The sequence below is a fragment of the Pygocentrus nattereri genome, chromosome 9 (assembly GCF_015220715.1).
Source record: "Pygocentrus nattereri isolate fPygNat1 chromosome 9, fPygNat1.pri, whole genome shotgun sequence".
NCBI classification, from domain to species: Eukaryota; Metazoa; Chordata; class Actinopteri; order Characiformes; family Serrasalmidae; genus Pygocentrus; species Pygocentrus nattereri.
Window position 1 is genome coordinate 33320719 of NC_051219.1, and position 15506 is coordinate 33336224.

The window sequence follows — 15506 nt, forward strand, 5'->3', positions numbered from 1 at the left end:
TCTTGCTTTGCTCTTCTTTTGTTTTGACATGTTACATTTTTATACACACAAAAACCAAAAGGAACGACAGATTTCTCAAAATGTAGTGGAGTAAAAAGTAAGATATTTGACTTTGAAATGTAGTGGAGTGAAAGTAAAAAGTCACCCAAAATGGAAATATTTGAGTGAAGTACAGATACACGAAAAAAACTACTTAAGTACAGAAACTAATTACATTTACTTAGTTACTGTCCACCACTGCTCACCTGTATCTATTTATTTTATACCAAAATGATCCCAAAAGTGAATAAAAGCACTGAGTACGTGTGAAGCGTTTTACTGTTTGATTTTACTCTTTCAACTCTCCGACTCCGGTGAGGTTTTAGGCCGCACTTTACAGCACAACATCAGGTAAACAGGCCCGCCTCGCCATCACAGTCTCACTACCCTGACTAGAACGCAGTCAACTACGCCGACATGTGATTGGACAACACATTTTCGCGCACACTACTGGAGCGCCGTAAAGCGATGGGTGGGCACATCGTAAGTTTTTTCGCTTTTGTAAAAATGAACTGTCGGTCATGCACCACTGTTCGCATTTTAAATAAGTAAAAAGTAGTGTCATCAAACATGTCATCAAAAACTCCACAGTCGCACGCCCTGCTTGGATTTTATTATTCCACTGGTGCACTCTCCCCCCCTTCTGTCTGGCCAGAAATTAGACCCTCCGAGTGATGACGCCATCGGTCCGACGAGAACGCTGCGGTAGCCATTTTGATGGAAGTTCGAGGTTAGAAAAAAACAAGCAGGCGGGTTTTTGTTGTGTATTTTCAGTTGTTTATCACTGACCGTGCGCTGTTTTGTAGCAGTTGAACACTTGTAAATTAATTATTCGTTGGTAATTTGACGAGCTTTCGCCTCCTGCCTCACTCCACTCGTGTAAAACCGTTGAAAAAAACAACCGCGCGGACGCCGCGGAGAGCTTCCTGCCATTCATTTGCCGTTAGCGGTGTAGCGCAGAGTGGATGGACGATAATTTAGGGCGAGAGCTTTATGGACAATAAACATACATCCCCCATATAATCGTAACCACAGGTACCTGTGTTTGATAGATAACGTACTGTTTGGTGCAGCGTGCGCGTTTTGAGCTCGAACTGTTGCCGTATTTGCTAGCTAGCAGTGCTAGCTGACTAAATAATTGAGCGAGCGCGGTGGCTAACCACCGCTAGCACAGAGCGAGCGGCCGCTGTGATATTCACCGTCCGAGTGAACTATGTCTGAGTGTTACATTCGCGTGGCTGAGGACGAGAATGAGGAGCCGATGGAAATCCCCTCGGAGGAAGACGGCACGGTGCTGTTGTCTACCGTAGCAGCGCAGTTCCCCGGAGCCTGCGGCCTGCGCTACCGAAGCCCCGTGTCCCAGTGCATGCGGGGGGTGCGCCTCGTTGAGGGCGTGCTGCACGCACCAGACTCGGACTGGGGCAACCTGGTCTACGTGGTCAATTATCCGAAAGGTAACCGATACACTTGTTAGTTGAACGTGTATTTCTGCTAAACATCAATGTTGGTTAACTAACAGTGTTGGGTTGCTACAAAGATGTTTTTTTAGTAAACGGAACGAGTCTGTTTAGGGCCACGAGTTCTAGATGGAACAATTTGTATGCTTAAATGCCTCTTTGCATGGTGAAATGGTTCTCCAGATTGATGATGTGTATGGTTCTGTATAGAAGCTTTTTGGAGATGGTTCTGTATAGCACGAAAAAGGGTTCTGTTACTGTTACAATGTTGAGTCTGTAAACAGTAGCTAAAAACTTTTTTGGTGGTGTACTGAACTTTTCAAAGAGTTTCAATATACAACAGTCTCCATCTATCCAAAGAGCCATTTCTTCATGCAGAGGATCATTTAAGCACGAAATGGTTCTATATGGAACTCGTGCTTGTGTTTTCTGAAGAGCCATCTTTTAAAGGAGTGTACCTGTGATGTTAATTTGGGAACCAATTACATGTTGATGCTGCTAATGACATACATATGTTGTTAGGGATATAACACGTTTTCTTGCATCATGTAATATTATTGGGATATTGTCCTTTTTGTTTCAGATAACAAAAGAAAGATGGATGAAATGGATGCTGCCTCTGCTGTAAAGATTAAGAGAGGTATTCAGAAAACCTCAGATTTAATCGTTCTTGGCTTACCATGGAAAACCTCTGAACAAGACCTGAAAGACTATTTCAGTACTTTTGGGGAGGTCATAATGGTACAGGTTAGTACTGCTTGTTTGGACTCCAGTCTGAACTACAGAGTTAAGTGTTTTCCTACCTTAATACATTAAATTCAACTTGTGAAATAGCAAGTCCTTCATGAGTTGAGCTGGGTTTGTTAGAGCATGAATAAATACTCAATCACAGTATTTTGACCTTTCATGGACCTGAGATTGACAGTACAGTAGGGGTGTAACAAAGCATTGTGATATAATGTAAAACCATGATGCATCATGAACAGTGGCCATTTTATTAATCTAATGCAATTGAATTGTTTTAACACCAAAGTCTGTTAAGTCAGCACCAATCAACTTGCTCAAATGCTCCTTCTGCCTCCCAGCTGTGGTGTCCTTAGTAAGCTGTGCAATGACGTATCTTTTTTCTTTATTCAAGTTTTGTTCACAATAGATAGAACTTTTATTGATCCCGAAGGGAAGTTTCAGTATTCTCAATACTGCATCATTAACCCAGTATTGTGAATTAAGTACAGTGTGTCATTACACCCCTACAACCCAAGTTTAATGTGTTTTGTATTCAAGGTTTTATGCTTAGTTTTGCCTCTTTCCCTGACAGGTTAAAAGAGATGTGAAAACTGGGAACTCCAAAGGATTTGGCTTTGTGAGATTTGCAGACTATGAGACACAGATTAAAGTCATGTCTCAACGGCATATGATTGATGGAAGGTGGTGTGACTGTAAGCTCCCTAACTCAAAGGTATAACCTTATGTAAACCATTGAAGTAAATATTTCCATTATAACAACCATTTTTAAAGAATAGAATATAATTTGCATAGCTAGTTTAGCATTATATAGCTTGTACTGTATAAGTATTGTTTCAGCTGTGATTGTGTTTATAAGCAAAATAATATGTTGTGTACTTCTTGTGAACTGTGTTGTGAACGATGCATGAAATAGATCTTGTTTCTCTGTTAATTGATCTAGTATTTCCTGGAACAGGCCGGGCCAGACGAGCCTATGCGGAGTAGGAAAGTGTTTGTGGGCCGCTGTACTGAGGACATGACTGCTGATGACCTTAGGCAGTTCTTTATGCAGTATGGCGAAGTCACAGATGTCTTCATTCCTAAGCCTTTCCGGGCTTTCGCCTTTGTCACTTTTGCTGACGACCAGGTTGGTTTTTAGCAGTTAGTGTAGAACTTTTGTTTGCTGTTAGCTTGGCTGATGTCTTGTAACTTGGCAACTGTTTTGCTCTCTAGGTTGCCCAGTCCCTGTGTGGAGAGGACCTGATCATAAAGGGCACCAGTGTGCACATCTCCAACGCAGAGCCTAAGCATAATAATAGTAGGCAAATGATGGATCGTGGTCGTTTCGGGGGGTTTGGGCAGGGCTTTGGTAGCAGTCGCAGTCCTAACAGCAGTGTGAATTTTGGGGCTCTTAGCCTCAACCCAGCCATGATGGCAGCTGCCCAGGCAGCCCTCCAGAGCAGCTGGGGTATGATGGGCATGTTGGCCAGTCAGCAAGGTCAGACGGCTGCCTCTGGCACCACTGCTGCTGGCCAAACAAGTGGCAGCAGAGATCAGAACCAGAGCTATAGCACAAGTGGTAACTATAACACCACCAGTTCAGCTAGTCTAGGGTGGGGTGCAGGCACTAATTCGGCCTCTGGCAGTGGGTTCAATTCTGGCTTTGGCTCTAGTATGGAGACCAAGTCTAGTTGGGGGATGTAAAGAGTTGCTTTTGAAGTGTCCTGAATTCTAGATTATATGGTAAGTATTTTGAGAAGAAAGTTTGTAGTCAGATCTTATGTCCCTTGTATTTAGAAGATATCTGCTTTTTTTTCCTTTTTGTTTAAAAAAAAAAGTTATACATGAAAAAGATTGAGTGGATGAAATTGTGAGAGTGGTACGAACACTAAGTAGAAATTTGATTTTTTTTCAGTGATTCATTTTGGCTATACCTGATCTCCATAAGTAACGAGTATTGAGATCTCAAATGTGTATGAGAATTGTTAGCGCTTCAGTGCCCTCTCAATCATACGTAAAGATGCTGGGTTTTTTTTGTTTGTTTGTTTTTTAAACCTGATTTGAATTGTATTGTGTAGAGTTGTTTGCATTTTTTGTTTGAAGTTGATGGTCAAGCCTTCATAAATCTCTTCTACAGTTCACCACCTCTTTTCCAATTTCCCGGGAAGAAGCCCCTCGTTGGCCGCAATGTTCGAGCGATCTCAGTATCAGTACCCTTCTTCCCATGTGTAAATGCTTTGCCATCAAAGAACACAGCTTCACTCTGCATTTACTGTGTTAGACGGTGGGTGTTGTCTTTTTCTCCCCTTTTTCATGGATGAATCTGTCCGTTATGTATCGCTTTGAGAGCAAGTGAGATGATGGTGATGGATTGTTGGTGGAGAGACTGAATGAGCGAACGGACTGAGAGAACATGAACGCAAGTGTGAAAAGAGCTGGTTGTGCGATGAAAAAAGCAAGATGCCTGCAAGATGTGAGAAGAACCTGTGTGAGCGAGTGTGAGCAGCAGCAGCGTATGTTTTCTGTAGCACCATCAGATGGACATTCGTTGCATCCTTTATTCCCCTTTGATCTCTCTCCTCTCTTCCCTTTTCTCATATAATCAAGCTTATATAGTTACAGAAAAATGTATGTAGTGGAATGTCTAGAAATCTAAGTATTTGTATTCTTGCTCTATTATCTGTTGTGAATGCTTGTATGGTATGTGTGTTCTATCTCCTCCCTGTTACTGATCTCCAAGTGTGAACAAGTGAAGTGGTGTTGTCTGTGAGAAGGCACTGGGGAGTGGGGGTGTGTGGCGTGTGAGCGTGTGCTCTGAGTGTCTAAAGAGGGGTGATGTGGCGGTGAAAGTTGAAGAATCCCTATAGAAAGGTTGCATTTGTTAAGTGTTTTGAATGCATTTTATATGTTTTGTGAAATCAAAGGGAACTCTCGAATAAAACTAATTTGACTAGGTATTTGACAGTGGCTTATTTTTGATTGCTACAAAAAAATTAATTGAATTGCAAAAACTTATTTAATTCGCATGTATAGGCACCTTGGACTCCGCTGGCCCAGGTTTACATCAGAACCCCGAATGAAGTCAGTTTTGGGGAAGCTGAAGACGGGAGTTGGTGTAGTGTTGGCGGCCCCAACACAGTCCAACTGTGGAGATGCTGCCGAATGCCTTATACCTGAAAAGGGACTTCTTCACTTCACTGTAACAGGATCCCTGGAATCCCTATTGAAATTTAAAAGGACAATTCCAAATTGGCTGGAGCACATGCCCAAAGAAACCCAATCCAAAATCAAGGGCAAAAAGTCTTTTTATGGAGAAATGCCTGAACCCCTCAGTCCCATGACAAATGATCTTGTTGACACTCATGCTTTTCATTTTGTTACTGACTCATTGTTCAATGATGGACTGGATGATTCATCTGGCTGTTTTTTTTTTTTGTTTTGTTTTGTTTCATTAAAGCTGTTAAAACTTTCAGGGTCAGCAGCTGTAATTTTAAGTAGTCAGACTTCACTGAAAGTTGAAAAGGTGTGTTTTTTTTTTTTGTTTTTGTTTTTTTTGTTTGTTTGTTTTTTGTTTCCACAACAGTAATCTACTCCTTTGTGTTGTGGGTGATCTGTTCAGACCGACAGGGTTTTGTGAAATGTTTGGGCTGAAATGGGGTTAGGCAGTGAAAGACTTGAATCTCTGTGGTAATTCCCAGTAGTTGGGCCCGTAGGAATTGCATCACTGTATTTTTAAACTCCATCTACACGTCTCATTTTAGTCGTTTAAAGTGTAAAATAAACATCTAATTTTCCAATCAAATGGTCTTTGTACCTGTATAGAGTTCTTGGATTTTTAGGTTAGTGTTTTATTCAGTTCTGCTGCAGGTTTGGGGGGCTATGAATGTGAGGAAAAGAACAGAATTGACTTGGCAAATTGAGATGCTTCTACTATGCAGGTCACGATTGTGTTATTGTAAAAACATCTGAGCCAAGTAAATGTGTTTTTGACTTGTGAATTCTCATTTAGTATTGGAGTGATTGTTATTCTAGCCTTGCCTACAGACAAATATATGCCATTATAAAGATCTGCACAGATCAAGATTTCAAAGAAATGTTGATTCTCTGGTGTGATGGTGAGCTTTTATTTTTATTGCTGATAATTTCAGTTGAGTGCAACATGTAAAGGACCTGACATTTTTCTTATGTCAGTTTAGTGGCTGATAAAAATAAACTCAATCTTGAGTTCATCATTTTTATTATTCTCATCAGAACTTACAAGGCTAATATTACTAACCAGGAGACGGCTGATCTGCCCCAAATTAAGGTGCTGCAAAGTTACTCATTGATTGAAAACTCATAAAATGAAAATATAACTAGGATCTCTAGTGCACTCTGATCCTCATGGTCTTTTTCACCAAAGATTGCAGGAAGTCACTTTCAGTAGAATTTAATCATTTACTCAGCTGTTGGTACCTTTCAGTATTGGTTAGCATTAGCTTTTTGGGCCCCATCACCTACAGAAGCTTATGTTTAGCCACCATATTTGGAGAAAATTGTGCCTTTTTTGTTCTGTGGGTTTTAAAGTTATTTTAAAATATCTTTACAGTTTGCTGCATTTTGATCAGATAGAAGCAACAGAAGAGGCAAAAAATACATGATAAATTTATACATAATGAAAAATCTTTCATGTGCTGGCCAACTACAACTCCATTTCATATGTATAATTCTTCAGGGTTATCAAACATGCTTGAGAAGACAACCACCCGGTGAAAGCCAGAGGCACCCGCATCACATTTATTAGTATACAGGATTTCAGGATTCAGTTTTTTATTTAGTAATGCAGTATATAGACCATCACGTTACATGAGGTGTGGTCCACTTCATTATTCAGTGTTGGCATGCAGAAAAGGTCTTCCAGAAGAAGTTCTTGCATGGAGATTTCTCCTGAGCTGGCAGGCCGAATACAGATCTCTCGCCTAGTTTACCACTTAACAGCTGCTCCAGGTCCAGTGCTCCGAGGTCTTTAACAGTCATGTTCAGTTCAGCAAGGTCTGACATAATCTTTATTAGCAGGTCCTTCTGCTCCTTTGTCAGAACCTGAGAAAAGGAGACCGTTTGAAATACTTTGAATTGTTTGTTTTTTGACATTATTGATGTGGTGATTGATTGGTGACACACATGCCTAAAGAAAGATGATTCTTCAAGGGTTTGTTAGTAAATGACTATTTAGAACCATGAGTGCTATATGGAACCATTTGCGGTTCTTCTAATTGATGGATAATGTATTGTTTATGGTTCCGTATATCGCCAGAAAAGGTTCTGCTAGTGATGTCAAGCTTCCAATTACAGAAGAAATAAATAGAACCACATCCAACAAATTTTTCAGTTTTAAGAACCATTTAATCATGCAAATATTACTTTTGAGTGAACATGGTTACAAATAAAACCATTGAGCGTCATTCACCAAATGAAATTTCTCCTTAAGAGTATTCTGTAATCATTACTACATACCATACAAAATAATGGACAGAGGAAATTGTGGTTGGTACAATTTGTAGACCCCAAGTTATAAGATCTCATTTTTAAAAAATCTCCAGCAAAGGATTGGTTGGCACAGCTTTAATATTAATTTTGTAACAATAATAATAATAGATTTTAATGTACAAAAGTATCCAGACAGCCCTCTAATTGTTAAATTCAACTACTTTAAGTTGTACATGTTGCTGATACAGTGGTTCCACCACACCTAGACAGCACGTTCTGTATCTCCACAGAAAAGCATCACTAATAGAATGGGATGCTCTGGCCTCACTGATGCTCTTGAGGCTGAATGCAATCAAATCCTCACAGCAATATTCCTACATCTAGTGTAAAACCTTCTGGTCATAGAAGAATTCCCTTTCGTAAAGAACCTTGAAGAAGCATCTTTTGTAAGAGTGTAGTAGTGTGGCCTCACCTCATTGCTTTGTGGCAGTTTGTTCTCTACGGGCAGTGCGTCAGTGCTTGTTCCGCTCCATGCGATCAACAGCAGAGGCACCAGACTCAGCAACATTCTCATGATGAACATGCCCCCGTCTGCTCCTCCGCAACTTGTCCCTCCAACAGCCAGAGCCATGCTTTATACAGCACTCACAAGAGCTACTGACGCAGCACACAGGTAATGAGCAGAATGAAGAGATTGAAGCTAATCAAAGACCCACTTGCATGTACCATCGGTTACGCATAAGGGTCACATAACAGTACAATTCATTCTCAGTCCTTCAGTCCATGCTAATTTTTCCTTCTATACAGGACCACTGGTTTAGGACGTATGCAAACTTCATGAAGCCAGACTTTAATTAATGAATCTGGAGCTTATTCAGTCATTTCTGAACTGGGTGTATATTTCAGCACCGTAAACATTCTGAAAAATAAGCAATGACAGTCAATCATACAGCGCATTTACTGCAGCTGAACGATGGTGTCATTTTCTAGATTGGCTGCAATGAAACATGCACAGCGATAGAAACATGCTTTTAAGTTAATAGCATACATACACACATCAGATGAAGATCTAAGTCATGTCACAGAAGGAACAGCCGCAACTCAGGGCACCTCCGACTTCACTGTTTTTTTTTACCAGCCTGCCTCTCCCTCAGTGCAGTCTATGCATTATTGATGAGGTGGAAACAGAAGAGGGTGTACACTTACAGTCCTGGCACACCACCGGCCGCAGCACTCCATGATGATTCAGCAGCACCCACACTCTTTCATCCGAGCCATTATTATAAGCCTCTGAGTTGTGCTGCATGCTCTCTCTGGCATTAGCACTCATTAGGAACATGCGGTGTTCCTCTCTCTGAAGAGGCCTTTAATCACACACAAGCTTTTATCTAATAGAGTAATTGAGTTGAGGACACTAGTAATACCAGTGAACCAGACAAACATTTGTTTTAAAATAAACAAAAGAGGGCCTGAGGGGGTCCTATTATCTTTAGACCAGCAAGACACTGCCAAATGGCTTGAAGGTCTCTCAGCCATTGTCACGGCATTGATGGGACTTTGATTGACAGGATGTTTTTGTCATTAAAAGGTCACTCTAATGTGCCCAAGAGGCTGTGTCCTATTAGCCACAACTATGGTAATTACCCCTCCTGTTTTGCAAGTTACATACTGTAGTGTCACCGGTATTAAAAGAGATGCAGCTTTTGCACAAGTTAGTGGTGCTTTATTTTCCAGCTGTTGACAGCCACAGCCACACCATGCATAAGCAGGGATTTTCCTCTAAGAGCTCACTCTTTAACTATCTCTTTCCTCCTTCTCTGCACATATACACCACATATACGCACATATACCTAGCCTCACTCCCTACAAGAAGAGTCCAGAGCAAAATGAATGAAGTGCCAAGTAACTGCTACAGAACATAACCTAAACATTTCTTGAACATGCTACAATATTTTGTCCACTCAACTTTTTTCTCTGTGCTCTTGAGAAAGCTCCTAAAAAGTCCATGTCACATTCATGACATTCTTAAATCACAGAGTTGTTCACCCCTTTTTGCTCTTGAGTATGTGTAGATTCTGTTCTTACCTAAGAACAAATCCCTTATAAGAAAACCCTGTTGAATGTCAGAATCTTCATGAAAGCCTAAGTGGATATTAGAAAGGCTTTTCTTCATAAGACCAGTTGGTGAATGAGGCCCAGTGACTCTCAAGTGTCATGGCTTGAAGGGGAAGAAGCTAGTTATACCAATTAGATTGGAGGTTTAAGAAGTTTACAAGAACTTTAACAGGCTGAAGAATCAGTCACTAAATTACCTTCATGTTACTTCACATCTCTGTGACCCCCAAAGTTATTCATTATATCAGTATTAACCTCTCAAGTTAGTTTGATTTGACTTTGATTCGGCAAGTAGAACACATGTCTTTGGGAAGAATGACACTGAAAAAATAATGGACCACCTCTTTTACTCTTTTATTCACTCAGTATTGTTTTGGAGTGAGTCATCCAGTATCATCCCAAGCATTACATTATTTACTGAAAAGGTGTTCAGTACTGGGAGCTTATCTTTCAACCACCCAGTACTGAACACCTTTGCAATAAATGACATCATGCGTGGGATGATACTGGAAGACAGTACTATGGCTGGAGTTACGAAAAAATGTAATTCTTCAAACAACATCTTAAGATACCCTTATTTTCTTTTTTTAGCTTGTTTTTAGACCCACGTTTCCTTATATGGGTATAAGAGCATGGTGCAACTACAAAATGATGCCACGACTACAGAAGCTGACTTTAGCTTTGTGCTAAAATTAGCATATCAATTAGCTTTCTGGGCATTTTGTAGTCGATGCCATGCTCTTATACCCATAATAGGAACTCCGGGTCTAAGCTTCATTTCTCTATGGCCAGAATCAATAGGGTTTTTGAAAAATCACCTCTATCGCACCCTGTGTTAAATAACAATGTTCAGAACCCGATACGCTTTGCTACATGCTGTGTTGAAAATATGACTTTCCATAAACCTTTTTTTTGAGGTATTTGGTTTTATGTTTCCCTTTTTGAATTGACCTTTTTTGAAAACATTCATTATTAATGGTTTGTGAATAATTATGTGGGATATGGAGCTGTTGCTGACTCTGGAACGGATCCAGTGCAGATGCAACAAGTCAGGGCTGGATCAGTTCCAGAGACAGCTGCTTATATCAGCTTGAGCTTGAACGTCTTTTGAACTGGGTCCGCGCCACATTTGGGCCAGACATGAAGATAATATTTAGACCTGCACCAGTGCAAATCAGGGCCAGATATGATGCTGTTCTTTGCTCATCTGTTTAGCTCTGGTTTTTCTTCATTCACGCACAAATCTAGGGTGGCACGGTGGCGCGGTGGGTAGCGCTGTTGCCTCACAGCGAGGAGGGTCTGGGTTCGATTCCCCTGCCCGGTGACTGGGGTCCTCTCTGTGTGGAGTTTGCATGTTCTCCCGATGTCTGCGTGGGTTTCTTCCGGGTTCTCCGGTTTCCTCCCAAAGACATGCAGTCAGGCCAATTGGACATGCTAAATTGCCCCTGGGTGTGTGACTGTCTGTCTGTCTGCCCTGCAATGGACTGGTGACCTGTCCAGGGTGTATCCTGCCTTCTGCCCGATGACTGCTGGGATAGGCTCCAGCACCCCCCGTGACCCTGATGGAGAAGTGGATGGATGCACAAATCTTTTGCCTTTTACTAAAGATTTCCGTGGAGGGAAACGTTGACGAGTTTTTATTTTTGAAGGCTCTGCTAAGGCAGAGCTAAATTGGGGGCAGTCGTGGGCTGGAGGTTAGGGCACCAGCTCTGTGACTGGAAGGTTGTCAGTTCGATCTCCTTGGCTGACTGTCCATGACTAAAGTACCCTTGAGCAAGACACCTAACCCCCAACTGCTCCCTGGGCGCCGTGGATAGGGCTGCACACTGCTCTGGGAAAGTGTGCTCACTGCCCCTTAGTGTGTGTGTGTTTGCTAGTGTGCATGTATGCGGGTGTTTCACTGCACAGATGGGTTAAATGCAGAGGTCTGATTTCACAGTGTACAAACACAGTGACAAATGGTTCTAAGTTCAATTCAATCTGGGCCGGTTTTTAATCTGTTTTGGTGCAGATCTGTAAAACGGATCAGTTCCAGTATTGGGCCGTTGTGCAAAAAGGCCCATTGAGTTTGTTGCCTATTTAGACAGAAAAGCCCCTCTTGGATTGAAACAATGCTGCTAGCAGAGCTTTAGTGGGCACAAACACACAGAATTCAATTTACACCAACTTAAGTCACATTTTTGTACATTATAAACAGGTAACAGTTCTTTGGTTGTTAGTGCCCTATTGATAATATACAGAAAGGTGTTACAGTAGCTTACATTCACAACAAAGGCCTTTTTACAGTCCTAAAGGGGCTTTTACATTTCCACATCTGTGCTACTTTTAGAGACAAACAGAGATTTACCTGAAACCTGTTACAGCTTTAAAACTGTGGCTTGACCCAAGTCCAAGACTTTAGTGGTGCAAATTTGCCTGGGGCACATTTTTACTTCAAGATCAAACAGAGATGCTGTCACAAACTGGTTCAAGCAAAATTTCTTGAAGCACATTTCTTGATTTTTTAATCAAGTAACTAAGAGTTATCTGGTATTAGATGAGCTCCTACACTGCATTTGTGTCAAATACAGCAGGGATATTTAATACAGCCTAACTGGACTGTGGGAAGTAATGGTTGTAAATTGTCTCATTGTTTATGAGCCACAACTGCAAGCACAGACAATTTGCTGAAGCAGAGAAATGATGAATGAAGTTACGTACAACAGCCAGCAGACATTCTGTTCCAATACTTTGTCCAGCCCTTAGTAAATTAGAAGTCAGCTAACCAGTTCTGTCTTTCAACTGTTTACAACTGCAGACAGAGTTGGGCACAACATTTTGAAAAAGGAGCTAAATATTAAATATGCTGTCCTAAATGTCAGTTAAGTAGACCTTGAAAACACATAACAAGTAACATATTTAAAAAAAACATTTAAAACACATCTTGAAAGGCAAATGGGAAATCTTTTTTGTTTAACTTTCACACTCTTCTATGCTGTTACTGTTTGGCAGTTTTTTTACTTGTAATCCATGAAATTATGTTTCATGAAAAATTCACTTACTGTATTGAATTTCTGAAATTCTAAACTTTTTATTTTTCTCTCTCACCATGTGCTTCAGTTCATCACTGCTTCCATAAACAGCCTAGCAGGAGTTTGATCCTCCCTTAGTAGACTGATCACATTGATTTATCTGTCCACTCAGGCTTTAGCAGAATTTAGTAACACAGATTAATCACTGATCACCACATTGATTTATCAGTCTATTCAGGCTTTAGCAGAGCTCAGTAACACATATATAACTGATCACATTGATTTATCAGTCTATTCAGGCTTTAGCAGAGCTCAGTGACACATATATAACTGATCATATTGATTTATCAGTCTATTCAGGCTTTAGCAGAGCTCAGTAACACATATATAACTGATCATATTGATTTATGTCTATTCAGGCTTTAGCAGAGCTCAGTAACACATATATAACTGATCACATTGATTTATCAGTCTGTTCAGGCTTTAGCAGAGCTCAGTAACACATATATAACTGATCATACTGATTAATCAGTCTATTCAGGCTTTAGCAGAGCTCAGTGACACATATATAACTGATCACATTGATTTATCAGTCTATTCAGGCTTTAGCAGAGCTCAGTAACACATATATAACTGATCACATTGATTTATCAGTCTATTCAGGCTTTAGCAGAGCTCAGTAACACATATATAACTGATCACATTGATTTATCAGTTTATTCAGGCTTTAGCAGAGCTCAGTGACACATATATAACTGATCACATTGATTTATCAGTCTATTCAGGCTTTAGCAGAGCTCAGTAACACATATATAACTGATCACATTGATTTATCAGTCTATTCAGGCTTTAGTAGAGCTCAGTGACACATATATAACTGATTACATTGATTTATCAGTCTATTCAGGCTTTAGCAGAGCTCAGTGACACATATATAACTGATCACATTGATTTATCAGTCTATTCAGGCTTTAGCAGAGCTCAGTGACACATATATAACTGATCACATTGATTTATCAGTCTATTCAGGCTTTAGCAGAGCTCAGTAACACATATATAACTGATCACATTGATTTATCAGTCTATTCAGGCTTTAGCAGAGCTCAGTAACACATATATAACTGATCACATTGATTTATCAGTTTATTCAGGCTTTAGCAGAGCTCAGTAACACATATATAACTGATCACATTGATTTATCAGTCTATTCAGGCTTTAGCAGAGCTCAGTGACACATATATAACTGATCACATTGATTTTTCAGTCTATTCAGGCTTTAGCAGAGCTCAGTGACACATATATAACTGATCACATTGATTTTTCAGTCTATTCAGGCTTTAGCAGAGCTCAGTAACACATATATAACTGATCTGTACAACATCCGTAGGATCCGACCCTTCCTCACCCGAGAGGCCACCCAGGTGCTAGTGCAGTCTCTTGTCATCTCAAGGCTTGACTACTGCATCTCGCTCTTGGCCGATCTTCCCATGCAGACCATCAAGCCTGTGCAACTCATCCAGAATGTGGCAGCACGGCTCGTCTTCAGCCATGTGACCCCACTGCTGCGCTCCCTTCACTGGCTTCCTGTAGCTGCACGCATCAGATTTAAAACCCTAATTCTTGCCTACAGAGCCAAAAATGCACCAGCCCCTAGCTACTTGATGGCAATGGTGAAATCTCGAAATGTACCACGAGCCCTTCGAGCTTCGAGTACAGCTCGGTTGACCCACCATCCTTAAAGGCGCATGGAAGTCAAGCGTCGAGAATGTTCTCCGTACTGGCACCCAGGTGCTGGAATGAACTCCCACTGGCTGTCCGTACAGCAGAGTCTCTTGCTGTCTTCAAACGCAGACTGAAGACTCATCACTGCACACAGCACTTAATGTATTGTATTGTACTGCACAGAGTTCTGTGTTCAACTCTGTTCCTTTTTTCTGGGTGTCTACAGTGACTTTTGTATCTAAGCTCAGGACTGTCTTCCTCTCTAACCTACTGGTAACTAGCAAAGATACTTTCTCTAGACAGACAAAGCACTTCTTGTAAGTCGCTCTGGATAAGAGCGTCTGCTAAATGCTGTAAGTTTATCAATCAGGGGTCAAAGCAGGAGCCTATCCCAGCTGTCATTGAGCGAAAGACAGGATACACCCTGGACGGGTCACCAGTCCATCGCAGGGCAGACAGACAGACAGACATGCACACTCACCCTCGCACCTAGCATGTCCAATTAGCCGGACTGCATGTCTTTGGACTGTGGGAGGAAACCAGAGTAAGTATTCTGAATACTGCATTTCTAAAATGTAACTTGGACTGGATATGACTACTTAATGTTAGTATTCTTAATAAGTAGTCCAAGTACTTGTATTCCATTATGTTCCAACCCTGACCACACGACAGGTATTTATTCTAGATTTTCACACACAGAGCTAGCACTGCCTTGCATTGTACAGGTTCATAACCGACTCATCGATTAATCGTCAGGTACATCGCCAGGTGTGTCTGAGCAGGGATATCACTGACCTGTGCTCTGAACTCTGCCAGCTTCTCACTATTCGATAAAAAGGACATAGCACCATATGCTTTGACATATTCATAAGTAACTATGCATATATGTGTAATGCAGAGTGATCCATTCCAGTGCTGAGGGCCACAGTGCTGCAGGTTTGTGTTGTAACTCTAATTTTAAGCAATGTAA

At 41.0% G+C, this 15506-nt stretch overlaps 2 protein-coding genes and 1 pseudogene across 9 annotated transcripts; 2 read left to right on the forward strand and 1 right to left on the reverse strand.

The window, feature by feature from the left end:
• Positions 1 to 726: 726 nt before the first annotated feature.
• tardbpl (TAR DNA binding protein, like) lies at positions 727 to 6449 on the forward strand. 5 transcript variants are annotated; one of them, XR_001858303.2, is made up of 7 exons: positions 728 to 1493; positions 2080 to 2243; positions 2815 to 2955; positions 3199 to 3369; positions 3456 to 3540; positions 4360 to 4506; positions 5256 to 6449. XR_001858303.2 is itself a non-coding variant. In XM_017708268.2 (6 exons), the coding sequence occupies exons 1-6, from the start codon at positions 1253 to 1255 to the stop codon at positions 4452 to 4454; spliced, it is 912 nt and encodes a 303-aa protein (XP_017563757.1). In that variant the 5' UTR covers positions 728 to 1252; the 3' UTR covers positions 4455 to 5179. The 5 variants fall into 5 exon arrangements, 3 of the variants coding, with proteins under 3 accessions (XP_017563744.1, XP_017563757.1, XP_017563736.1); XR_001858302.2 differs by having other exon boundaries at positions 729 to 1493; positions 3184 to 3369; XM_017708268.2 differs by lacking the exon at positions 5256 to 6449 and having other exon boundaries at positions 3184 to 3369; positions 4360 to 5179.
• A 522-nt stretch (positions 6450 to 6971) lies between these two features.
• sst6 (somatostatin 6) lies at positions 6972 to 8850 on the reverse strand. Of its 4 annotated transcripts, none has more exons than XM_017706362.2 (3): positions 8741 to 8850; positions 8161 to 8345; positions 6972 to 7301 (listed from the first exon to the last, which is right to left on the reverse strand). In XM_017706362.2, the coding sequence occupies exons 2-3, from the start codon at positions 8317 to 8319 to the stop codon at positions 7092 to 7094; spliced, it is 369 nt and encodes a 122-aa protein (XP_017561851.1). In that variant the 5' UTR covers positions 8320 to 8345; positions 8741 to 8850; the 3' UTR covers positions 6972 to 7091. The 4 variants fall into 4 exon arrangements, with proteins under 4 accessions (XP_017561851.1, XP_017561842.1, XP_017561870.1 ...); XM_017706353.2 differs by having other exon boundaries at positions 8161 to 8342; positions 8741 to 8848; XM_017706381.2 differs by having other exon boundaries at positions 8745 to 8828.
• Positions 8851 to 11339: 2489 nt separating this feature from the next.
• Positions 11340 to 11471, forward strand: LOC119264112 (annotated as a pseudogene).
• The last annotated feature ends 4035 nt before the right edge of the window (positions 11472 to 15506 follow it).

Bases quoted from the DNA above. Each gene is read 5' to 3' on its own strand.
- tardbpl (XM_017708247.2), top strand. From the start codon at position 1,253: ATGTCTGAGTGTTACATTCGCGTGGCTGAGGACGAGAATGAGGAGCCG. The intron at 1,494-2,079 runs GTAACCGATACA...TTTTTGTTTCAG, and splicing joins CGTGGTCAATTATCCGAAAG to ATAACAAAAGAAAGATGGAT. The intron at 2,244-2,814 runs GTTAGTACTGCT...TTTCCCTGACAG, and splicing joins GGGAGGTCATAATGGTACAG to GTTAAAAGAGATGTGAAAAC.
- sst6 (XM_017706362.2), bottom strand. From the start codon at position 8,319: ATGGCTCTGGCTGTTGGAGGGACAAGTTGCGGAGGAGCAGACGGGGGC. The intron at 7,302-8,160 runs GTGAGGCCACAC...TCCTTTTCTCAG, and splicing joins AACTGCCACAAAGCAATGAG to GTTCTGACAAAGGAGCAGAA.